Source organism: Channa argus, chromosome 8 (genome assembly GCF_033026475.1).
Source record: "Channa argus isolate prfri chromosome 8, Channa argus male v1.0, whole genome shotgun sequence".
NCBI lineage: Eukaryota > Metazoa > Chordata > Actinopteri > Anabantiformes > Channidae > Channa > Channa argus.
The window spans coordinates 26,231,581-26,258,206 of NC_090204.1; the positions used below are offsets into that span (position 1 = coordinate 26,231,581).

General features: G+C 39.2%; 1 protein-coding gene across 1 annotated transcript in view; it reads right to left on the reverse strand.

Annotated features, from left to right (window-relative positions):
* The window catches only part of LOC137131912 (carnitine O-acetyltransferase-like), a 38,609-nt gene that overhangs the window by 2,545 nt on the left and 9,438 nt on the right, over positions 1 to 26,626 (reverse strand). Inside the window, exons 5-12 of the mRNA XM_067513795.1 lie at positions 26,335 to 26,509; positions 25,585 to 25,766; positions 22,811 to 22,911; positions 18,286 to 18,405; positions 12,323 to 12,445; positions 10,666 to 10,801; positions 1,060 to 1,122; positions 513 to 650 (exon numbers count right to left, since the gene is read on the reverse strand). Of these exons, the coding sequence (XP_067369896.1) occupies positions 513 to 650; positions 1,060 to 1,122; positions 10,666 to 10,801; positions 12,323 to 12,445; positions 18,286 to 18,405; positions 22,811 to 22,911; positions 25,585 to 25,766; positions 26,335 to 26,509 (1,038 nt within the window). The remainder of the gene's footprint in view (positions 1 to 512; positions 651 to 1,059; positions 1,123 to 10,665; positions 10,802 to 12,322; positions 12,446 to 18,285; positions 18,406 to 22,810; positions 22,912 to 25,584; positions 25,767 to 26,334; positions 26,510 to 26,626) is intronic.

The following is a 26,626-nucleotide window of genomic DNA, read 5'->3' on the forward strand; positions in this document are numbered from 1 at the left end:
TTATTTCAGTTATGTTTATACCTCTAGCTGGGTTTTTCCTTGATCAGTAGTTTGTACTTGAAATAAATAATAAGGTAAAATATTGGGAAGCCAATCAATTACAACCTTACAAAAAGATTATATTTTATACAGTTATTTCCTTCACTGTTTCCTTATTGCTTTCAGTTGAGCAGGGTAAAAGAATCTTACTTTTTCCCCCCAGGATCCTCCATGTGTCTGACCAGAAAATCTGCCATCTGGAGGCTCATTCACTCTTTACATCTGCCTTTACCTTTTCATAGAAATGTAAAGGTTTTCTTTGAACAAATACAAAGTCCTTTCATCTAATTAAGATTTAAATTTGAGAATAAAATGTTTGTGAGTGTTGTGTTGCCATTAAACATAAATACAACCATCCAACTATTCTATTTATACTGCTTTTACATGCTGGGCAGGTTCCCTATCTTTGAAAGTAATTGAAAACTAGCACAATATATTTTCATATTTAGCAAAATAATATAAAAAAATCTTACCTGACTTGTAGATAGTTGGAAATCAAATGCTTTAGCGTAGGAGGTTTCTGTGAAGATACCTGGGACAGACATATTTTCCCCAACAGCTTGCAGCATGAGACCAAGGAGATGTATACCTATAGCCTGGCCATGTATTACCTGTTAGGATATTGACAATTTGAAAAGCTTCAGTTTGTGTTTCCTGAAGTAGTTTACAGTAGAATATGATGTATACATTGGCTCTATTGTAAAAGGCAATATCTTAACAGACTGCATCATATTGCATTGAGAATGTGTATTAATTGAAACTAATCTTTTGTCTTTTGCTCTTCAGTTACTGCTTAATTTAAAATTAATGTTGTTCATTTTCAAATGTCTATTTGCTGTATTAGCTGTATTTACTTAATTTCACTCCAAAAATAAAAACAAACATGTAATTTGTCCATGAAACTATGTTTAAAGTGTGCTAAAGGAAAAAGAAAAACTTATAACAACCTCTGACAACATATAATCTTTAAACTGATAATAAACTATATACCCACATCAAAGTATTGTGAATTATACTCACCATCTTAGTTTGCCTTCTGTGTTCTTTTATAGCTTTTTCCAACAAATCAACCTTTTCTAAGTCCTGCATAAAATAAGGGAAAGGTAGCTATGTTATAGTTCATCACTTTTTATCTTGATCAAGTTCCTGTTTTTGCCATTTACTCACCTCTCTTCTGAGTAGCAGATCACCCACAACAATTGGTTTGTTCGCTATGCCTGTTCTTATTGTCAGTTTCACTTACTCTGACTCTTTCCTATGTTTAAGCTTCAGCTACAGTTCACTCAGGGCCAGATTGTGTTGCCACACACTGTCGAGCTCTCTAGCCATAATTTCTGCCTGCCTCATCTAAGTATCTTTCTTTGTCTGGTGTCACTGTTTCTGTCTGTAGGGGTTTTTAGACAGGCTCTGCCCTGCCTGTATCTGCTGAGTTAAACTACCTCTCTGATTCCATACCTTTGCCTGAATTAAAGGACTGAACCAGTCTCTGTCCTGTCTACTTTTTTGCCAAGTGAAACTGGACATACTGATATTTGACCTACTATTAAATGTTTGATTCTCTGCCCTGTTTGGTTATTTCTGCCACACCTTAATTCCCTATTTTGAATTAGAAATCTGGTTAGACCCTACTTGCTCTGTATAGCTTTTAGTTGCTTACCAGGCCTACCCCTGTGCTCCTGACCTAAGTCCTAATCCACCTGTAAGTTGTGTTTCATCTTGACTGCAATCACATCAGCACAACTGCACCACACCCACCTGAGAATATAATTCTAGAGAATGCACTGTATTCACTTGCTCTCTATCTCTCAAGGAGAACACCTGTCTCACTATTGTTTTAGATTAATTTGCAGAAAACATTTCCAGATGTCACCCCCTTCAACTGCACAGAGATTCCTTACCTTCTCCTTTATTTATTACATTTGAGTTTATTTATATAACGTCAAATCACAACAAAGTCATCTCAAGGCATTCTGCATTGTTAGCAATTATAGAGAACCCAACAAATCATTACATACAATCAATCATTTAGGGTTCTGATTTTCTGAAAACAGTTACCAACTGAAACAGCATTTGTTCATCCGGTCTGAGCAAGTTTTACCAGTAGACTCTCCAAAATAGAATCTACAAAGACTGGGGCATTTAAATTAATCCAACGAGAGGGCAGTTTTCGAGCCAACCTGTGTCTATACTGCAGTAACCTTGGTCATGACCAGGCTCACTAGTGACAAAGATAGTGCTGGAGAGCCAAACCCTGTCCATTTTTATTTCCTCCCTTCCATTAATTCAAGTCCAACTCATTAGGAAACATTCTCACACATAATCTCACTTTGTTGGTTCAGGAGCAGACACAGAATTTGTTAACACAGAGCTGGCCAAGCAGCTCAGATATGATCCATACCTCTGCTAGAATCACTACAAATTTGTGCTCTGAATGAGCACCTTTACTGGGTCACCAGACTGCCCCATTACACAAGCTCACTTTGGTGCATTGTCCTTTTGTCTGGTCTCCCAAAGATGAACACCTCAAAACCGATTTTACCAATCCAAACCTGATTTTGCTGACCCATTTAAACAGTTTGTAATGTAAGTGGATGCCTCTGACACTGGGTGGGGGCAGTGATGTCTCACTGCTTTTCCAAAGATACATGCATTCTTCTCCTAGTGCTATGCCAAAGATGCATGCATTATTTTTCTGATAACTATAATCAGCACAATGACATTGTTAAGGTGGAAATACAGTAGTCCATCAATTCACATAAACCTTAATGCTGCTGCATGCAGAGGCTTGCAAAGGACCTGATGTGTGTGGAGATGTGCATCGTACAAAGTGACAGGACATTATGTGAAAGAAACCGGAAAGACGAATTACAAAAATCAGAAAAAACATAATCATACTTGTTTAAATGTTCATAGTTATTTTATATAATTGTTTTCACTTGTCTTCACTGAGTTTTGAGTTGGTGATGTCACTTCCGTAGTTTGTCATTGGCGGTTTGTTCAAACTGCCTACATGTTTTCACGCAGCTGCAAGAGGTCCGCTTAAAATCAGCTATAATGTTTTGCTTTCCTGGAGCCACCTGTCAGAAAATTCCAAACCTGATAGAAAAAAATTCCTACAGCAACAAAAGTCACAATACATTGCTGAAACATGACTTCATGTCACTTTTCAATTTATTGGAGAGTTTTCACTTTCACTGTCTCTGGCCCAATTCCCACGCTGGGTCAGGGTGTTGGCTAGTTCTCCAAACTCCTCAGCCTGCATACATGGCTTCAACCACAAGTCACCCCACAAAGACTCAGTCTAAAAGAGTCCATGTGTGTCATAGACAATTTCAATCTTTTCTGGAATCGTCCTCAGTACTCCAAACACGATGCACTGCACCAAAACTTTCTGGGATCACGGAGGTTGATTGAGAACATTGTCCATTGTCAGTCAGTCTCCAGTGACTGACTGACCATTGGAAACACCTGTGGCTCTGATGTGCTCATCTCTCCTGCATCCTCCACACCAACCCCCGACAACATCCCCAGGTATCTGAGATGTTTATAGAGCCTGACTTACCAACAGACAAAATGTTGCCACAAAATGTAACTTTCGTGTTGCCTGTTTTAAGTTGCAAGTTTGCAAACTATACCATGAATACCATGATTGCCTCTTCTGGTTTACTACCTTCTTTTTCAGAAGGGCAACACTATCGAATATTTTACGTAGTGAGACTGGAGAATTGTATACAAGATATTTAACTTGTGCAGGAGTAGAGTTTGGGTGGCTACTCTCTACATTGACATATGGTGAAGCAAATGATGAAAGAATAATTTCTTTAAATTTGTTTACATTTACATTCAGTCATTTAGCAGATGCTTTTATCCAAAGCGACTTAAAGGGAGGTACAAGGCAATGAAATCTAAGTCAAGGAGAAAACTTGAAAGCAAAATCCTATCAGAAAAGTGTTCACATTTTACGAGATGCAAGTACGAGAAAGAGCAGAAAGGAATTTTTTTTTTTTTTAAATAGATTTAAGTGCATACGAAGATGCGGAAAAGTTCTGTTTTCAGCAGTTTTTTGAATATTATGGAGTGAGTTTGCTGAGCGTCCTACGTTTGGTAGCTTTTCCACCATCGTGGGATCATTGCGCTTTAGCTTGGTGCCCTCTGTGTGGTGCTGGGACCACCAGTCGTCATTTGTTGGAAGACTGCATGAGTGAGTTGAGGTAAGCAGGAACTGTTGTGTTGACCACCCTGTAAGCAAGAGACAGAGCTTTGAATGTGATGCGAGCAGCTACAGGAAGCCAGTGTGGAGATCTGAAGAGTTGTGTGACATAAGTCCTTTTTGGCTGATTAAAAATGCTGCGTTTTGGATCATCTGCAAGGGTTTGATTGTGGATAACAGTAACCCCATTAACAAAGTGTTGCAGTAATCAAGGCGAGATATGACCAGCGCCTATACAATGAGTTGATTTGTATATTCCCTGAGGTATGGTCTGATCTTTCTGGTGTTGTAGTGGGCAAATCTACATGCCCTAGAGACTGAAAGCTCAGTTGGTCGTTGATGATTATCCCCAGATTTCTAGCCGACTTAGTGGGGACAATCACTGTAGATCCAATGTTGATGCTGACGTTGTGTTGCGTCGAAGGTCTGGCTGGGAAGAGAAGGACTTAGGTCTTAGAGAGCTTGAGCTGAAGATGTCTCTCTCTCATTCAGGTATAGATGTCTGAGAGACAGGCAGAAATGTGTGATGAGACAGTGGAGTCATCCGGTGGAAAGGACAGGAAGAGCTGTGTGTCATCAGCATAGCAGGGATAGGAAAGACCATGTGAGCAAATGATAGAACCCGGAGATGCAGTATAGACAGAAAAAAGAAGAGATCCAAAAATTGAACCCTGCGGCACACTGGTAGAGAGACTATGAGAGTGAGAAACATGCCCCCGCCGGGATACCTTGAAGGTTCGTCCTGATAGGCAAGAACAAAGCCAGTCTAGAGCTGATCCAGAGATGACTAAGTCATAGAGTGTGGACAAGAGAATCTGATGGTTCACAGTGTCAAAGGCTGAAGATAGATTGAATAGGATTAAGACTGACTTGTGGCTTTTGAAGCTCGAAGAGATTCCACAACAGTCAGGAGTGCGTGTGGAACCCTCTTGAAGCCAGACTGGTTGACATCGAAGAAGTTGTTCTTGGAAAGAAAGTCTGAGAGTTGATTGAAGACTGCTCGTTCCATTGTCTTGACCAAAAATGTAAGAAGGGAGACAATTCTTCACAACGGAGGGATCAGGAGAAGGTTTCTTGAGCAGTGGGGTAATCTGGGCCTGCTTGAATGAGGTCGGAAAAGTGTCTGCTGTGAAAGATGAGTTTATGATTTGTTTAATAGCTGGCATTAGTGTGGTTGCAACTGCTTGAAGGAGAGTGGAAGAGATCGGATCCAGAGAGCAGGTGGTCGGATGGTTAGAAAGGAGAAGGGTGGATACCTCATCCTCAGTCAGAGTTGAAAATGATGAGAGCGATGCAGTGTTGGAAGAAGTTAGTAGGATGTCATCATCTGGAGGAGAGAACTGTAAGCTGATGGCTGCCACTTTACTAGTAAAGGAGTTGGAAAAGTCGTCAGCAGTGAGAGAGGAAGATGGCGAAGGTGGAGGTGGGTAGATAATTGATTGGAAAGTAGAAAACAACTTTCTGGTGTTCGAGGTGTTGCTGAGCTTCTCCTGGTAGTATTCAATCTTTGCCCTGGTGACAGTGTGCAAAAAAGATCCAAGCAGATCCTGATACTCAGCAAGGACAGATGGAGTCTTGGATTTGCACCACTTCGTCTCAGCACTCCTGAGCATGGTGCTTTTCTCACGGATCCAGTCGGTGAGCCATGGAATAGAAGACAATCCTGATGCAGAGACAATCCAGACACGATAAAGGTGTATTGCAGAGGCTGTCCATGGCTGCATCTGCGTCGAGGATGGAGAGGTTCTGTGTTGGGGGCAGAGTTGCGGAGACCAGCGAAGAGAATCGGTCCGGGTTGAGAGACCTGAGGTTAAGACGGAATGTTACAAGTGTGGTGGGAGAATGCGAAGGTCTAGGGATGAAGACTGTGAGTTGAATGTAGAAATGATCAGATAAATGCAGAGGAGTTACCAAGATGTTGTGTGTGGTGCAGTTCCGGGTGCGAGGATGAGGTCGAGGTTGTTGCTAGCTTTGCGGGTCGGAGGAGTGGAGACCAGACTAATGTGAAATGTGTTTAGAAGAGCAAACACGTCAGCTGCCTGTGGTTTGTCCAAGTGGATGTTCAAGTCAGAGGAGTGCCATCTTCAGAGAAGTGGGACAGCAACACGACAAGCTTATCGCAGAAGCTTCCCAGCTGACCCAGTGGTTGACATATCACAATCACCTGGACTGTAAACAGTGAGAAGTGGTCCGGGTGAGAGTGTGCAGGTGGACATGTCTTCTACTAGTAGGACACCATGTCCTGCGTCTGCAGAGGAGAACAGGGATCTGCTGAAAACCCATAAACAAAGAGAAAGGCTTTCTGGAGTAGAAAGGGTTAATGTTAAGCAAAGTAAAGAAACAGAAGATGTAAAGGAAGTTAGAAATAAGTGCATTTTGATGTCCTCGCTCGGTGGACTCGTGCAGGTAGATTGACACAGTCAGTCTTCACACAAGGAAACCTCAACACAAGGGCTGATGCTTCTGCTCACACTCCAGCCCAAAAGGTGCCTTTGTTAGGTCAAAGGTGTGAACGCTCTGTGATTACTAAGCTGAAACTACCACCAATAACACAGCAAATATCCACTTCACCAGAAGAGCAACTCTATTAAAAACAGACTAAATCAGCAGGCTGAAACGCTACCTCTGAAACCAAAAAACAAATTTCAAACAGCACTAACTTGTTGAGTATATCTCCTGTCCTAGTTTGGTGCTTGTCCTCCTTTTTACAGCTTTATCACTTAAGCACCTGCTGTAGTGGATTTCTTTTCTGACTGCTGTATAGATCATTGATGTTAATTCAAATGTTAGTCAGCATCTATCTAATTACTACATAAATAAAGTCATAATTGTTATTTATGACTTGATGTACTAAGCACTAAATCAGATAGAAAATCAGAAAATTCAGTCAAAAACTGGATAAGAGATTGGAGGATGGTACACAATAAAAAATCAAAGTGGTTTTTGAGTTTGGGAGTGAAAAGCTAAGAGTAAGGCTATGTTACAGCTATGTTTGGGATTAGGGTTTATTAGTAAGCTTGAGTGGAAGATTGCTGCTACTCGTTCACCTCGGCCTGTGCTTCTAGGAATGTGATAGTTAATATGACTTGGGGGGGTTGACTCATTGAGACTTACATATTCTTCCTGCTACAACCAAATTTCAGTAAGACAAAATAAATTGAAATGATGATAACAGAGATTTAGAAGAGAAAGATCTAATATTTAATAATCTATATTAAATGGATTTGAGGTTTTGTTCTGTAAGAGGAGTAGTCTTAACTTTTATTATGTTATCCTGATTAAGATCTTGTGGTTGTTTTTGGTTTATTAAATTTAGTTTGTCTGGGAACAGGCACAGTCTCTATACTGTATGTATTTGAGAGTTGTGGGAGTTGTGGGGGGGCGACGATTGTAAGCACACTGCAGAGGCATGCAGGACTGGATCACTACATCCTAGACTCAACTCTGGATTGTCATACTTTTGGTACCTTTGCGGCTGTACATGTACTGGTCAGATTAGGCAGGGGTCCAGATAAAACTACATAGTCTGACATTTTTATGGCAAAGTTACACACCAATTCAATATTCATTTTAGTGATCTCCGAATTGCGTAATCGGGCGCCATTAGCTCCCATGTGAATAATAATCTTACTGCATTTACATTCATGATATGATTCAACATCGCCCGCTCTGGCCCCACGAATACATCTGACTATGCCCGCTGGAGTCTTTAACTTCAAGTTTCTGACTATATACAGCTGCCAATTACCAGAGTTGGTTTCTCAGCGGGTGTATGAGCCAACAAGGGTTTCCTCTGTTTTTTGTTTATGTTGTGTATTGTGTATCGTGTACTTTACTGAATTGTGTATTGTGTTGCATTTAGGCATACTGATGATGTCATTAGTGATGCTATATGGCTATGATAGTTGCCTTTATAGTTTACCTTTTAATTTTGTCGTTTAGTTGTCAAGGAAACAATGCACAGCTAAGGTTATGTTACAAGAGGGTTCAGTTCAGCTCAACTATTGAAGGAAGCAGATGTGACAAGGAACTGACTACAAGGTAGAAGTGATAGGTTACACAGGTTCCAGATAAGGATCTTGGAAAGGGTTGGTACATTCATCATCATGGGATGTATAGTAGTGGGCAGGAAGCTTTGTGTGGGGTTTAATGAGGTTCCCTGATAAGACCCGCCACAGTCAAATGACCAGCTCCTTAAAAGACAAAATCTTACTAGCGCAAAAATCCGTATTCTAACTAGGTTTTGTCAGGAGCCTGTGGCAATAGTGGCAGATATAGAGGCTATGTTCAACCAGGTAAAGGTCCCAGCAAATGATGCTGATATACTCAGATTCCCATGGTTGCCAGATGGTGACACTAGTCAGCTGATGGCAGAATACAGGATGGAGCTGCATCTGTTTGGACCCACTTCATTGCCCAGTTGTGCTAGGCTATGCTCTCGGGCGATTCGCAAAAGACAACACACATCTGTTTGATGCCTGTACACTAAATATGGTGCTGTGAAATATTTACGTAGACAACTGCCTAAAATAAGTTGAGACTGTTGAAAGGGCTGAGTCCTTTTATCATAGTTTGAAGACTGTATGTCCTATGGGTGGCTTCAGGTTAAATAAATGAATCGACAACAATTTAATGGTCTTAGCAGCCATTACGAAAGAGGAGAAGGCGATAGAAATTATGGACTTAGATGTAGATCTGAAGGAGCTTTGTAGGATGAGATTGCGATGAGATGACATGGTCCCCGAACATCTTGTCCAAAAGTGGTCCCATTGGGTACAAAGTCTAGAGCATTTAAATTACTTGCATATACCTTTATCGCTAATGTTAGCTAATTATGTGCACCAGTGCACAGTAACTGGTCCTACCAACCTGCCCAACCTACCTGCAATGTTTGCAGGTCAAGGCAGATGGATTGGTTCTGCTGGATGTTTCTTCCTTTTAAAGGATTTTTTTCCTCTCCCCTGTTGCCTATGGCTTGCTCAAGGGAGATTTGTTGGGTTTTCTCTATATATCTTCATAGTCTTGACTTTATTATTTGAAGTGCCTTGAGATAACTTTGTTATGAATTGGTGCTATAAAAATAAAGTTGAATTGAACTGAATGAAGTGATGCAGAGCATCCCCAGAAAGGAGAGAGTGGTGATTATTTCACATTTAAACAGACATGTTGGTAAAGGGAACAGTGGTGATGAGACAGTGATGGGCAGGTTTGGTCTTCAGAACGCAGAAGAAAACCTTTGCAAAAAGGATGGAAATGGCTGTAGTGAATACATTCTTCCAGAAGAGACAGAAATTTAACCGAAAATATAAGAGCAGACATACAAGCACTTAGGTGGACGACATCTTGTGTGAATATTGTAATCTGAAAGAAATTAGTGACTGCAAAGTAATGGTAGGGGAGAGTGTAGCCACACAACACAGGATGGTGGTGTGTAAAATTATTCTGGTGGTGAGGCAGATGAAGAGAACTAAGGCAGAGCAGAGGATGAAGTGGTGGAAGTTGAAAAAGGAACAATATTGTGTTTCAGGGATACACTGATACGGGCTCTGAGTGGTCAGCAGGTGCTTCCAGATGACTGGACAACTACAGCTAATGTAATCAGGGAGACAGGTAGGAGGTTACTTGGTGTGTGATTGGGAAAGACGAAAGTGCACAAGGAGACTTGTTGATGGAACGAGGAAAGAGGTCAGCTAAGAAGAAGCGGGACACTGACAGGACTGAAGAGAGTACACAGGAGTACAGGGAGGTGTGACAAAGTAAATGGTCTGCACTTATATAGTGCTTTTCTATCTATTGGCACTTAAAGCGCTTTACATTGTTTCTTATTCACCCATTCGCAGTCACAATCACACACACTCATACACCAGTGGGGGAGCTGCTATGCAGCTGGCCAACACTCACCGGGAGCAACTAAGTTGGGGTTCAGTGTCATGCTCAAGGACACTTCAAAATGTGACTGGAGGAGCCGGTGATTGAACCAACAACTGTGAGATTGGTGGACAACCGCTCTACCTTCCTGCGCCACAGTCACCCCAAAGGAGTTCAAGGTTGAGGTGGGTCTGCATCAAGGATTGGCACTGAGGAGATTGTTGTTGGAGTGGTTATTACTAAAGCCTCACAGCTACTATGAACTGTAGTTGAAGTGGTTGTCTTTGATAACATGTGGCCCTGAAGATCTATATAGGGTTAAACCTACCTAGTGTGGGACAGCTGGGGTAGTATCCTGCACTCCTGCAACCCTAATCCCTAATCCCATGTGAGTGATCCCATAGTATTGGGATGAACTCTGCAATCTCAGCAGCCGCGCAATATTTAAAAACTTGTTACACTCCTTAAAAGAAATTATATAAATGAATAAACAACAAGCTTATTACAAGAAGTTATTCAACATTTTATAATTACAAGTTTCCTCCTACCTGTTTTTTGGGGTCATCAAAGGCCTTTACAAAGGCAGCTGAAGCCATTGAGTTTGAATGGATTACAGCTACACGGCCCAATCTGAACATACGCAAGGATGCAGGTTCCATTGTTGCACAGCACTGCTGGTGAATTCTAAAAGCAAAAACAAGAAAATTGTTTTACAAACTTCCAGCATACATACACATACATGTACAGAACCTTGTTGCCCAGACAAGCTTCTGTACAGTTTGTTTGTATTCAGAGCCATTCACATTTTGTAAATGTACTTTTAAGATGTATTGTATTTGTCAATGTACCCATTAAAACATATGTTAGGAAAGTGAAATCATAAATATTTTAGGTTGGATAATAAAGTTTAGACCAAGTGTTGAAATAGCTAATTTAAAAAACAGTTCAAACCCTTGCACTGGCAAATGTAGTAAGGTGCATTGCTTAAATGTTTCTTAAAATGAGTCTACTTTACCTGGAAAAGTAAAAACCTGGCTAAAAAATGCCCTATGTCTCACACTGCATGTCAGCCAAAAAGCCAAAAAGCCAGTAATAGAACTTCAATTGGGTTGGAAATGGGTTCTCCCATTTCTCTTGAGAAATGGGAGAACCTAGACAAACATCTCAGCAACACTCCATCAACTACAGTTATGGTAAAACATTTAAATAGAAGCCACAACTCATTTGGAGTTTGCTAAGTATAATTTAAAAGGACTGTGGTCTGATTCTCCCAAATTTAATCTCTTTGGCCAGAACTCGAAAGACTATGTCTGTCAAATGCTAGTCGCTGCTTATCATCTGTTTAATTCCAGTGGTGACGCATGGTGGTGACAGTATCATGCTACTTAGGGCTTTCATAGCAGCAGGGACTTCTCAGCTTGCAACAACATTTTTCAGCTGTTACGTTACTCATGTAGGTGATTATTTCATAATTTATAGTGCGGAGGACTTTGAGTTGAAGCTAATCACTTGGGAACAGTTCTAATGAAACCAGGCAGTTTTGTGTATAAGGCTTTTGAGTAAGATACAGTTGCTCACATCACTGTTTGGATGTAGTTAATATTTAGTGAGTATTTTGGTAACTGAGGTAACTGACACTTAGCGATGTCCCTTTATATATCTTAGACTAATAAACTAAGATTTATGGAGTCTCTTTGCAAAAGTAATGCATAATTAACTAAAGAGAAATGTTACTGCCCTAGAGAGAATTCCATCGATCTTCTAAAGCTAAACCCTAATTGACTCAGTTGTGTCTAATACAACTTACTGAACAGGTTAAGCTTTAACCTTTTTGAACTGATTGTCATACAGAGAAAAAGCTAATTTGAATCTTCAATAATCAAAAACCATGGATGACAAAGGATGTTAAATGATTGCTCTGTCATCTTAACAGCTTATCCTGTTCAGGGTCACTGGAGACACAACCCTATTCCAGTAATCATGAAGCGAGAGATGGGGTACAGGTACCTTGGGGTACCTTGAACAGGTCAGCAGTCTATCTAAGGGTAACACAATAAGATATACACATCTACAAAGTACTGAATTGAAGGGTCTGAATTTATTTAAATGAGAGATTTCAGCTTTGGATTTAGATGTGACCATTTGTTTCCCACAGTGTTCTGTTTTTATATCAATTTACATATCAGTACCTTTGCTGCCCCTTACCTGTAGTAAGCCAGCTGAAGCGCCATCTGTAGAAAAGCATCAGGACTCATCTTCTTTGCCTTTATGAAATTTTTTCCAAAGTGGTCAAATACCATTACCCTTAGATCCAGGTTTTGGACCATTCTATAATGATAGGAACGAGAGAAATGTCTGGAGATTGAAACTTTTCTTGGGTAGTTATACAGATTTTTTAAGATGTCTTTGCTACTATATTTCCATTCACAATGACAATTTAAATGAATCTAATGAATAATATACATTTTTGTATTACCCACTGTAGGTTCTGTTAGCCTACAGGCATGATATCAGCATATAATCCAACCACAATTGTCCTCAGCATTTTTCTAAAATTCTAAAAAAAAAAAATCTAAAAATTCAATAAATTGCACTGTACCTATTTTGCAATTTTTCTGGCACCAAAAAAAATTATTTGCTTCTGGGGGAAGAGATTTGGCTTTGGCTTATTAGGTGGCACAGGAAAATTTTGTACCAAATGTATGTTTTTGATCAAATCTACTCAGGCCACTTATATATATGCATTTATGCATTACTTGACACTTACTTGACACAAACCTGCATGCACAAACACTGCTCTAAAATCAAAAGGCATCTTTCAGTTATGTAAATAATAATAATAATAACAATATTATTATTATTATTATTATTATTATTATTATTATTATTATTATTATTATTATAAAGGTTAGAATATCATAAATAAGTTTTAGAATAACCAGCTGTGACATGCAGTGCAATGAATGAAGGAACGATAATGACAACATTCCTTCATTCATTGCCCATATTTGTCACAGCTGGTAACTTAAACTGTGATTTGATGTGAGGATAAATTAAACAATTACCAAATAAAAGTTAACAGCCAAGATGTGTGGTTGCAATAAATTGGACAAGAAAATATGAAGGTCTAGTTTAGTATTCCTGCTAAATATTTTAGTAGGGATACTGTAACACAGGTTTTGCTGGCTGACAGCACCACATGCTGTACTTGACTCCTGTCTGAATACAAAATGCTTAAAATACAGCAAAAGATTAAACAGAACAAAACACAGGTGTGTATATTACACCTGATGGTGATGCTAGGCTAGCAGGCGATAACTCTACTATGTGTTTAATATTGAAGTCCAATTGGGTAGTGGCGTTGTACTGGAGTACATTATAAAAGGTGGTTCTAATGTTTTCGCCAATTTTAAGGCAAAAGATTTTGGATAACTATTAACACCACCCGTGCAATTTAATGCAATCCAATACAGTGCCGCTGCCACTGTATTGGATGTATGTATTGGATGTATTGGATGTACAAATGTATACCACATTTTTTGGTTGAAACTGTAAGGATTAACTGCTAATCTTACTTATTTATATATAGGGCTTTTAATATTATATATTTAATTCATATCATATAATTTTTTTCTTCTTTAATAAAACTAATTAACACTTAGGAATCGTGTCAAGCATCTTATTGGGTCCAATACTAAAACTTAGCCCTTTACAGTACAATCTGGCCAGCATGGACCCAGCTGACACTTTTTCACAAAGTTGGCGCAGCGATGTTGAAAGGATTCTTTTAAAGTATGATTCATGTTTAGAGGAGATAGCAGCCATGCTTAAGCAACTCTCTACTCCGTCTGCCCCAACCACCCAACTCATAGCATCTCCACGGACTCCTGCCATAGCCCCACCTATAGTCTTGCCCTCTCTCCACCCTGAAAGATAAGCTAAGATCCCACCTCCTGAGGACTATCGGGGGAGCCCAGAACGTTCCTGGGATTTCCTCACTCAGTGTGAGATTCAGCTTTGCCTGCAACCTTCCTTCTTCCCGTCTGGAGAAGCCAAGGTGGCATACGTCCTTGCCAAGAATGCGTTGGCCCAGCAACCCAAAGCTAGGACCTCCAAGACCTCATTGAGTCCACTACCTGCCTAGATAACCGCCATAGGGAACGCCTCCTGGGGAAGGCCCACTCCCACCACCATGCTTGTCGTACCATCCAACCCAAGACCCCATTGCTACTCACCAGTTCCCCAGTGCCAAGTAATCTTCCCAGTCCTGTACCCAAACCTATGCAGCTTGGTCTTTCTCTCCTCTCTCCCGAGAAAACAACAACGATTCACGAAGGGCCTCTGCTTCTATTGTGCCGCATTAGGTCATAGTTTCCACCTGCTCGGCAAAAAGAATCGGCCCAGTAGAGGAAGGGAGGTCATTACTGAGCTTTGCCTTCATTTGTCCCTCATGGTTTGCACCTGTTCCCTCCTCTATTTAAGTTCAGTCTTCCCCTCACTCCCCTGCCAGATCCTTGTCGTCATTTCCGTCGTTGTTACCCTCACCAACCCACAGTAGACTGAACTCCTGTTAAAACCTGAATTTATGTTTTTTGGACTCTTGTTTTCTGGACTCTTGTATCCTGGACTTTGTGCACCTGTAATCTTGTCTGCCTCCCTTTAGTTTATGTGTTACTTTATGTACTTCCCCAACTCTGTACTTCAGTTAACTTTTCCCTCCAGTGTTTTTAGGTCTTCCTCTGTTTTACTTTAGTCATTAATACGTTTGTTCAGTTGTTTGTATCTTTTTTATATTCCTGTCAATCTCCTTGGCCTTTTCCCGTGAGTTCGTTTGTTTAAACTATTAGGTTTCTTTTGATTTAAATATTCTCCTGTGTTGTTTTTCACCCACCATTCAGTTGCGTAGTTGTGTCCCATGTTTCTTAAGTGTATTTTGTTAAGATGGTTTCCGTAGCCTTCACCTTGTGTTTACCTGTTAAGTAGTTATTGTTATCCGTGTCATTTGTTTTAGTTTATCTCTCCTGTTTAGTAGGTTTTGTTATCCGAGTCTCATTTGTTTAGTTATCTCTGTTTGCCAGTTTCCTTAGCCTTCCCGTGTGATCATTTAGGTTTTATTATTTCATTTTCCCGGTCTTATTTATCCCTGAGTCTTTGTGTTTATTTTAGGCAAATTAAGTTCCCCTCTTGTTGTCTACGTTAGTTTGTGTTATTTTATTTTCTACTTAGTTAACTCCCCTCATGTTCTGGTCCTCTGGATAGTTTGTCTGTGTCTATTCAGTTCTGAACCTGTTTCTTGTACCCTCATGTTAGGAGCGATTTTTAAGTTTGTCAATAAAAGCCCCTTGTTATTTTCTATCACTCGCACTGTTTCCTCTTTTGGGTCCACCCCTAACCATAACCATGACACCCAGTTCATAGACTCAAGCCTACACTCTCACCTTTGCCTCAACCACTCTAAGTCCGCTCACTTAACAACCAACTTCTACATAGGGTACAGTCGAGGACCAAACCGGTTCCCCTAGCTATGACAAACCACTTAGAGAATCTGTCATTCCACGTCATTGATTCCCTTTATCACCCCCTGGTCCTCGACATCCCATGGTTAGAGACACAAAACCTCCTCATTGACTAGCGACCTGGCAAGATTCTGGGTTGGAGTACCCCTTGTCTTGCTTCATGTCTTTGTTCTGCTCATACCTCAGAGGGCCTACATTCCAAGGTCATCCACTTGTGGCACGCCTCTAAATTAACCTGTCACCCTGGTCCCTCTAGAACCCTTTTGGTCATCCAGCAACGCTTTTGGTGGCCCATCATGTCGAAAGATATTAAGGAATACGTGGCTGCATGTCCTGAGTGCGCGCAGGCCAAGACTCCCTGACATTCCCCCAGAGGTCTCCTCCGCCCTTTACCTGTCCCAAAGAAACCCTGGTCCCACATATCCATGGACATTATGACTGGGCTTCCCCCCTCAGACAGAATGACCACCACCCTTACAGTTGTTGACCGTTTTTCTAAGATTGTCCACTTCATACCCCTTCCCAAGCTGCCCACTTTCAAGGAAACTGCTGACTCCCTCCTCACCCATGTCTTCTGTCTTCATTGCCTTGCCTGGGACATCATCTCTGATTGAGGACCCCAGTTCACAGCCAAGTTTTTTGGGCAGATTTCTGTCGTTTGCTAGGGATCTCAGTCAGCCTGTGCTCCGGTTTTCAACCAAAGTCGAACGGTCAGTCCGAGAGGCTCAATCAGGAGCTAGAGACTGGCCTGCGCCTACTATGCGCACGGGATCCCTCCATGTGGTCTGGGTGGAGTATGCCCACAACTCCCTTCCATCTAAAGCCAAGGGGCTTACCCCATTCCAAGTGCTCTAAGGCTGCCAACCACCTTTGTTCTCTCTGTAGGCTCTGTACTGTCAGGATCCCCGACTTCACTTCCCGCTTCAGGACTTTTTTTTGCAGTCACTTCCTGTTTCCTGGTCCTGTCATGTTGTTCCCGCTTTACTAATCACCGTTAACCAGTTTCGGAGGGCTGACCACTTCAACAGCCTGCCTCATCAACAATAACCTTCTTTAATAAAACTAATTAACACTGAGGAATCGTGTCAAGCATCGTATTAGGTCCAATACTTAAACTTAGCCCTTTACAATTTGTGTGTCTTTACTTGGATTTGTGTGTCTGTACACAAATCTGTACCCGAAATCTTTATATTTGTTTAAAATAATTTTCGAAGGTATTCACTCAAAAAACTAAATGTAAATGTCTAATTATATGACAAAACAATTAGGTTTTAAATAAAAGTGCTCAAAAGCCTCACAAAGTCTTTTTATGGGTGAAATTTTGCTACTGTAATGCTGTTGGCAAGATTTGTGTGTGTGTGTGGGTGTGTAAAGCAATTTGTCTGTATTGGAAGGTTTTCCTTGCCCTCAGCTCGGGCTTACAGGCCATGTATGCTTCAGCTCACAGTGTGCCTTACAGTTTGTGCTGTTCAGTGGAAACTGGAGTTCTGCTTGTAGTTCTCCAAGACGTTTCACCTCTCCTCTGAAAAGTGTGTTCAAACACAAGTGCAATTGCCACTGAACAGCACTTTTAGGAGTAAAGTTAGCTCACACTGTTTGTTCGCTGTTAGCTGCACTAGCTGTAGCTGTTTACCTGCTTGTATCAGCTAATGTTACCTGCTGTGGCTAATGGTTAGATCTGCTGTCACCAACAGAGACACTAAACACTGTTTGACTGAGCAGAAGAAGGTCAAGAGCAAAACACCATGACAGAACAGTAGCAAAATTCCACCCATAAAAAGACTTTGTGAGGCTTTCCAGCACTTTTATTTTAAAGTGTTTGGTCAGATAATTAGACATTTACATTTAGTTTTTTGAGTGAATACCTCTGAACATTATTTTACACAAACATAAAAATTATTTACAGATAAAGATTTGTGTAGACAGAGTACAGACGAACAAACAGACTGTAATACAAATCCCAGCACAGACACAGTCTTAAGTACACATGCACAAATCCCTGACACATACAAATAATTTTGCTACTATTCTACATAGTTAGTGTTTTTTTTTTATACTTGATATAGTGATCTGTGTTCTACATTGACCGGTGTATTCACAGACCTCCTACCTTTTGTAGTGAGTCTTTTTGTTTTTTCAAATTGCTTAGTTAGTCCTCCTACATTTTTAGTGAAGGTTTTAGTTTTTCTCTAATTCTTTTTTACCTCCAGGGACCACTTATTGTTTCTTTACTTTTCTGTAGGTTTGGTCTCACTATTATTTGGTGGCCGACTGTGGTGCAGGAAGGTAGAGTGGTTGTCCACCAATCTCACAGTTGTTGGTTTAATCCCCAGCTCCTCCAGTGATGTTTCAAAGTGTCCTTGAGCAAGACACTGAACCCCAACTTAGTTCTCCCAGTGAGCGTTGGCCAGTTGCATAGCAGCTCCCCAATCGGTGTGTGAGTGTGTGTGTGGTTATAAGTTTAAATGGGTGAATAAGAAGCAGTGAAAAGTGCTTTGAGTGCCAATAGGTAGAAAAGTGCAAATATAAGTGCAGATCATTTACCATTATAGTTATAAATCTGTCTAATCTGTCCTGTACTGACTCTGGCTCTTTGATCTCTTACACTATTGGGTGTTTATGTAATTCTATAACAACTAAAGCTGTTCTCACGTGTCAATGTGCTGCTTGGCGTCCTCAATGTCCTTTTTGATCTGGGGTGTGATGTTGAAGTGTAGTTTCTGTGGCACTGGCAAATCCTTGACGGCAGACTGCATCATCTGTGGATTTTTCCTGTGTCAAACATGACAAAAAAGACATATCATCTTGTGGGGTTTTACCCCATAGATAGGAGCGTTGTGTGTTTCAAACATTTATGCACTTGGTGTGATGAGAAAGTAAGCTGACTATTTTGTTTAACAAGGTCTTGGAGAGTGAGAGGATGCCCGAGGAATGGAGGAGAAGTGTACTAGTGTGGATTTTTAAGAGCAAGGGATATGTGGAGAGCTGTGGCAACTACAGAAGACTAAAGTTGATGAGCCATACAATGAAGTTTTGGGAAAGAGTAGTGGAAGCTAGGTTAAGGGCAGAAGTGAGCATGTGTGAGCCGCAATGTGGTTTCATGACTAGAAAGAGTCCAACAGATGCAGTATTTCCTTTGAGGATGCTGATGGAGAAGTATAGAGAAGGTCATAGGGAGTTGCATTGTGGCTTCGTAGATTTAGAGAAAGCGTATGACAGGGTGCAGAGACAGGAGCTGTGGCATATTATGAGGACGTCTGGAGTAGCAGAGAAGTATGTGAGAGTGGTGCAGGACATGGATGAGAGCTGTAAGACCGTGGTGAGGTGAGCTGTAAGTGTGACAGAGAAGGTGGAGGTGGGTCTGCATCAAGGATCAGCTCTGAGCCCCTTCTTGTTTGCTCTGGTGACGCACAGGCTGACAGATGAGGTTAGACATTAATTTCCGTGGACTATAATGTTTGCAAATGACATTGTGATTTGTAGTGAGAGCAGGGAGCAGGAGGAGGAAAATCTAGAGAGGTGGAGGTTTGCTCTGGAAAACAGAGGAATGAAGCTTAGCTGCAGTAAGACAGAATACATGTGTGTGAATGAGAGGGACCCAGGTGGAACGGTGAGGTTACAGGGAGCAGAGGTGAATAAGGTGCAGGACTTTAAGTACTTAGGGTCAACGGTTCAGAGCAACGGAGAGTGTGGAAAAGAGGTGAAGAGGCGAGTGCAAGGAAGTTGGAACGGGTGGAGAAAAGTGTCAGGTGTGTTGTGTGTTAAAAGAGTATCAGCGAGAATGAAAGGAAAGGAGTTCAAGAAGGTAGTGAGACCAGCGATGTTGTTCGGCTTAGAGACAGTGGCACAAAGACAGGAGGCAGAGCTGGAGGTAGCAGAGCTTAAGATGTTGAGGTTCTCTTTGGGAGTGACGAGGATGGACAGGATCAGGAATGAGGACATCAGAGGGACAGATCATGTTAGATGTGTTGGAGATAAAGTCAGAGGCCAGATTGAGGTGGTTTGGACATGTTCAGAGGAGAGATGGTGAATATATCGGTAAAAGGACTGAGATTGGAGCTGCCAGGCAGGAAGTCTAAAGGAAGACTGAGGAAGAGATTTATAGATGTAGTGAGAGAAAACATAAAGTTAGTTTGTGTGAGAGAAGAGGAGGTACAAGGTTAGACAGAGGCACATGATTCGCTATGGCAAAGGGAAAAGGAACAGCTGAAAGGAAAAGAGGAAGAAGATGATTTTGAGTTTTCAGTTTAAGGAAATATGTTGCTAAAGATGCGTTTAATTAGGGATTCTTAATTTGTAACAAGATTAATTATAAATTTGATCTCAAATGTTGCATGAAAATTGTGTTCAGCCTGCCTATCATCAATTGTTTTAATACATTTCTCAGTTATCATTTGGACTAAATTGATTTGTCTGTGGGTTAACTCTAGCAACCACACTACACAATAGTGTATATTATAATTGTCTCTGTCCTTCTGCATTTATCTTAGAGTATGTGGAAATCATGACCAGTTACCAAGGGCTAAGGAGGACTAATTATTACTACTAATTAGTATTTATTAACATTAGTTTTTGCTAATGGAACAACTAGAGTCTTTATAAAAGATTTAATACCCAATAATTTTGATAAAGTTATGATGTTGCACACTAATAACCCACCATGCCATCTGAAGGTGCACTTTAGAACCAAAAAACCACAAGTATGTTAAACATAAACTGAATGTTTAGAAAAAGGTCAAATTGGTTATTTATATATGTAAGGGATGTTATCCTATAAGTTGCAAGTTTCATAATTTTAACAAACATTGTAAAGATCAGAATCATCTGATGTGGTGTAAATATTGTCAAATTCTTATCAGCTTATAGCACTCTGAGCAAGTTTGCTTGCACATTTGCAGGTACAGAGATAACAGATGCACTATAACCTAGTTAAAATCAGAGTCTGAAAACATACTATTCTTTTAATATAATTATGGTACACTCAATGTGGAACACATGTTACTGTGGAGTGGTGAGGAGGAAGCTCCCTGTAACACAGACTAAATGGAGAGCACTGGCAGTGATACAGATGTGGTCACTTTTTAAAATGTTTAAATGATCCCGTAAGCAACACAAGAAGAAAAGCAACAATTTCTGTTTGATTAGTAAGATTTGCATCATTATTTACAAGGGCTATAAAAAGTCACTTCCCTGGCTTTAGGCAGAAATTCATCATGAAATTTGATTTAATCTTCATAGTTTTATAATCAATTTATAATCTACACAACTGTCAATATAAACAATTTTTTTAAGCTGACAAAAAAAAGTCATGATTGTTTCTTTATTTATTGAACAAACCCATTAAACAAAATAAGTGATGGTGGAAAAAGTAATGGAAACACTAGGTTATTGTTTATTGGAGTCATCTATTTTTAATCCTGAAGTCGATTAAAAAAAATTATAAAATTTTATATGAAAACACTGAAACTAAGTCAGTGTGTTATTTCTAAGTAGCATAAAGCATCTCAGAAGACCTACGATCAAGATTGATCACACAATGATTTCCATGTAGCTGGGTTTACATAATAAGAGAGTAATCTAATAAAGACTTAAGATATTTCTCAGTCCACAGTTAGATATCTATAAACTGAGAAGATTTGATATTGTTGCTACTCTCCATAAAAGTGGGAAGCCCAGCCATAATCACTCCAAAGGCACTATGTGATTTGCACAATATGGTAAAAAAAAATAGAACTCTAGAGTAACAGGTTAAGACTTGAAGGAATTATAAGGGTTGGTTAACATCTGTGTTTATGAGTCAACCAATTGTAAAACATTGAACATGGCAGATATCTATGCCAGGAACTACAACACTACTGGGAAAATGGCTTGTTGAAAGATAAAATGATGCTAGAATTGTTTGGCAAGAATACACAGCATGAAAAGAGAACAGTGTACAAACATGAAAACATCATCCCAAAATTGAAGTTAATGGAGGGAGCGTCAAAGATTTGGGGATGTCTTCCTGCCTCTGAACCTAAACCACTTGCAATTGTGGAGGTGAAAATGAATTCCTAAGCTTATCAAAGTTTCCCCAACCCTAAAGCTTAAAAGAAGCTTGGCGATTCTGCAAGACAATGACCTGAAACATTACACCAGTACAGAATAATATAATATGGAAGCACGAAGAAGTGTAAGAAGTGTAAGTGTATGTCTTTAGATTTAATGCTGTTTGTTCATAAAGAATGTGATTTGTTTTTTTAGAATGCTCATTAATTCACTATCATGCAGAATTATCTCTGTAAACCGAGTGATGGTTTTGTGGCTCAACATTAAATGTTTTACAGAAGTGTTTTAGTCAAAGAACTGAATAGTTTATGTATAAGAGGAAATGCTTTTATCAGGTCTAATGTGCTTTGTAGTGAGTAGCTGAACAAACCATCCTGTTCTTTCTGAAATATATTATTATTATTATTATTATTATTATTATTATTATTACAATAGTCCAACTTATTAGAATGGTACTCAAAGTAACATTGTTTTCCCATATGAATTGAAATTAGCCAGTGAAAGTAGCAAAATACTTGCAAACAGCATACAGCATTCAATTTTTAATTGAAAATTATTCTGTGATGTAAAACTCATAAATTAGAAGTGTATCATAAAGAGATTAATATTACTTTATCATCCATCCATATAAGTGATTAATCAGGAGCACTGTATGTACTCTACTCACAGACAATTTGGGATATTTGACTACTGGGTTAATTTTTAGAATGCACCTATGATGCCCTATAACCGTTATAGGTAAACTTAATTTGACCTTTTTGAATGCACAAACATTTGAATGCACATGTCCAACTGTTGTTCAGTACTCAAACAAGCTGATTGCTGTTTACATTTTGATACCATAAGACGACATCTAACAATTGACACGTTATTGAGACACTGAGCTTTTTTGTTGTACTATACCCAACCACTGTTGTTAGCTTTTGTTTCCATAAATTGTTAAAGAAAGAAATTACCATTTGCATGTCTATACTTAAAATGCCCTACTTTCATGATATCATTTCACTGTAGATTTAACTTCTTATATTTTCCATAAATTTCTCCTGAAAGTTTAAAATCTATTTGTAAACTTGCCTCATTGGTGAAAATCTTTTTTAAACAAGGGGTGAAAAAAAGCTTATATACTCACATGTTTGCTACAACATGGTCACACATGTTCATTAAGACTGAACCATCAGCAGTGGCATGTGAGCTGTTTATACCCCACGTCCCATCTTCTCCAATAATCACCTGACAAAAAAGACCAGATACACAAACCCAGCATTAGCATAATATCCATTTTTTTAAATGTATATTTATACTGTGTAAATTAGTGTTACTGATTTTTAAGAAATCCATATGTTGTTAGTTTAAAGGATCACAGGATCCACAATATCCATAAAACAGTAGTTTTAAAATACTAATAATGAGTTAATCAACATTACTTCATACAAACAAGAAACCTGCTGGATAACCTGCAGATATGGAGTCCCACACACAGCAAGCTGCAATGCACTTTCTTCTTTCACCTGTTATTTATACCAGCATAATTCTTTTTAAGCTGACCCTTGTTCACCATAATAAGTAAATAAATAATAAAACCACCAGGTGGTTTCTACAATAGTTTATATTATAATTCTTTAATTGTTTTACACAGTGTAGTGTGGTTTTATATGCTTTTACTTGTACTACATTTTTATTCACAGTTTGACAGTACAGAAATAGAAAATGTGTTCCAGCAGCTTCTTTTAAAAAAATGTTTTTTTAAGTTCATTGTTCTTTTAGCATTGTGATCAACAAACTATAAAAAGAAAACTTGAGATTTTTAAAGTAAAAGCACCCTTAATCTTGAGTCACAGCTGGACGGTTGATCAAAAATATTCAGCAAAATGTGAGTTTGTAGAGTGGATGTGTGTATGATACTCTAGACTTTGTCTGTTCAACCAGTTGTTAAAAACTTTTCCTGCCTAACTAACACATTCTTATCCCAGTCCATCAGATAATGATACTTACTAAGGTGTCAAATTGTGTTGCTTTGTATGTCCTTTGGCCTATCATAGTGGCACCACAGGTATCCTTTGGCATCACTATTGGAGGATCCAAGAGCGCCACTATTTGGCGCCCTGGCAACATAGGTGTCCAGTACCTGCAGGTACACTTTGGCGTGAAACATCAAAATGCTACAAACAGTGACAAGGACAAAGCAGCGCTTTTTGATACTTCTGTTATGAGAACAGTCTGAACTGGGTGTCTAAGAAATTCTCCCCTGCCCCTGTTCTCGCAATTTTGTAGTATTGTCCAAATGTTGAGGGTCTAAATCTAACCACTACAGTGCACTCAAATTACTCCACAATGCAACACTAAAAGTAGAATACCTACCATGTACTCTTTCTGATAACAATTCCACAATACAATGCTCTGCATTTTAGGGAAGATAAAATGTGACTGTTAGTGATGACACAACGTGACCACGATAGTTAAGTTTTCAAAATGCCAAATGACTGCCCACTACTACTTGATATACTTATATAGGGAGTAGGGAATGAGAGGGGGTGGTTTCAGACACACCCTTAGCTTTTGGTTGATGTCAAACAAGCTAAGTTTTAGGTAACTGTTGTAGTAACTAACAGTTGTTTGCTAACAAAACCATTTTATTCTGATATTGTCTCAGTAATTGTTACCAAATGTAACATTACTTCTGTGTTTCTACACAGCAGTGAAACATTACTAAATATATTTACCCAGGTAATGTTTAAGTACAATTTTGATGTACTTTTACTTGAGTAATTGTGTTTCATGTTAGTGTTTCTTCTCCACTACATTACAATGGGAAATACTGGAGGCAGCTTATATATTGTAAGAAGCTTAGTATTTTTGAAAAACTTCAGTACGTCCTTATCATTTTTTGGTGGTATTGATTTCACCACACACAAAAGTTCATTGCATGAACAACTTTATGTTTTCAACGGTAGCAGCTAGTCAGTAGGGGGTGCCATCCCCTTTCAAATATCCAAATAAGAAAGGGGTTTATTATAAATAAATAAAAAATTGCAGAGTAATTATAAGAAAATGTTTATTCTCTCTAGTCATGTCAACAACTTAAAAAAATATTTATAACAGTATTTGGTTAATTCTAAAGGATTCTGTATACTTCTGTGTCCAGGGCTCTGGTAAAGTGACAGTATATGTGACATTGCAATCTTTTTGACAGGTGACTTGAGGCTACGCTCTAATTGGCTGCTTTACGTTTTCCCACAAGGTGCAATTCAAGGAAAGTTTTTCTTCACAAAAGCAGAAGAAGATTGAGGAGCTGGGTTTTGGCACCAGACTGATCATGGAGGATGAGCTCCTCCCTTAGTTTCTCCAGCTCTTGCTCTGACAAAAAGTTAATGTTAGCTGGATGCAGTGGACAGTAAGTAAAGTTCATTGATTTTCCTGTTTGTTATTTTAAAGTTTCAAGGCTACAAGACTTAAAACATTTTTGTAAAAAATTGTCACAGAATAAATATAGTCACAGTCATTTGCAAATGACAAAATGATCTTTTTTCACTGCCTTCCCCTTTTGACTGCCTAATATTTTCCTCTGCTTCTACTTTTACTGAACAGGTAAACGTCCTGGCAAACATCACCGGAGGTCCTCATAACTGGGTTGAAAACCCACATTTTGATAGATGCTTCTAATTAAGAAGTGTCTGTTTCCAGTGTAGAAATGAGTGAGAAATTCAAAATAACTATGACAAAAAGAGGTTGAAGAATAAAAGCAATGTGAAAGTAAATCTTTCAGACTATGGCTTTTTGCTTGGTCAAATCTATGGTTTGTTTTTCTGCAATAACTAATATTGGTTTCTAGTTTTTGCTTGGGGAAAAAAACCCAGCATTATGCATTACAGTTCGTCTCTGCATAATTTGTATGTGTTGTGTCACCTGTAACCCTTTGTCAAACCAGCGATTCCCACTGTTCCAGTGGCTGCCTCCTCCATGCAACATCTGGAGAATACCACTTTTGCGATACATAATCTCATCCAGCACTGGTGTCATTGCTCTATCCAAACAAACTATGAAGATGCTGCTTTGGATAGCTGACAGTGATTCTCGATTGGTCTTATCTGAACACAACAACATATACAGAGAAAAGATTAAGATTGTATGTAAACACACATATTTTAACAGATCATATATGCAAGAATTTACAGAAAATCTCAAATTATTATTTTATGTTTAGTATACAATTGAAAATAAGCAAGCAACTGTTTAGACCTTTTCCCTCCCCATACTTTTATTACTATGTCAGGTAGTATTGGTACTGTTGGAAACAACAGTTGACTAACTTTTAACAAAAATACATTTGTAGATGAAAAGACATTTGTGGTGGATCATTCAAGATACGTTGCAGAGTCTGTGCTTAATTGTAAAATACATTAGAAGAGTTTGGCTGTAATATAATATGCTTGTCAGAGTATGTGGCTCAATGTTTGAATGCAAATGTAGGGTGTACTGTACATACTATACTGTAATATAATGGTTTGTTCGAGATATTATATCAAACATTAAAAAATAAAATGAAATCACTCAGTTACATTCAGAAGGCAACTCAACACCAGGTATCCTATTGAATATGTTTTTACATAATGAATTAGGTCATTTGTTCTTGTGTGAAAGCAGAATTGTGCTTACCCAGAACAACATTGAAGTAGGCTTTGCTCCAGATGTCACGTTGTTGTGTGGTGAGGATGCCAACTGACTCCAAGTTTGTCTCTGGTGAAGAATTGCAAATCCTGTCTAGCTGAACACATAACTGTTCAACCGTCAGCGGAGTCCCATCACTATTGTACACATTCAGCACGAAGAACTGCATCCCAGGGGAATAATTACAAATACACACATGAGAACAAGACTGGATTACAAACTGGGTCAAGTACCAAGGGCATTCCAGTGCCCTAGGTTTTCTTAGTGGAAATTATTTTAT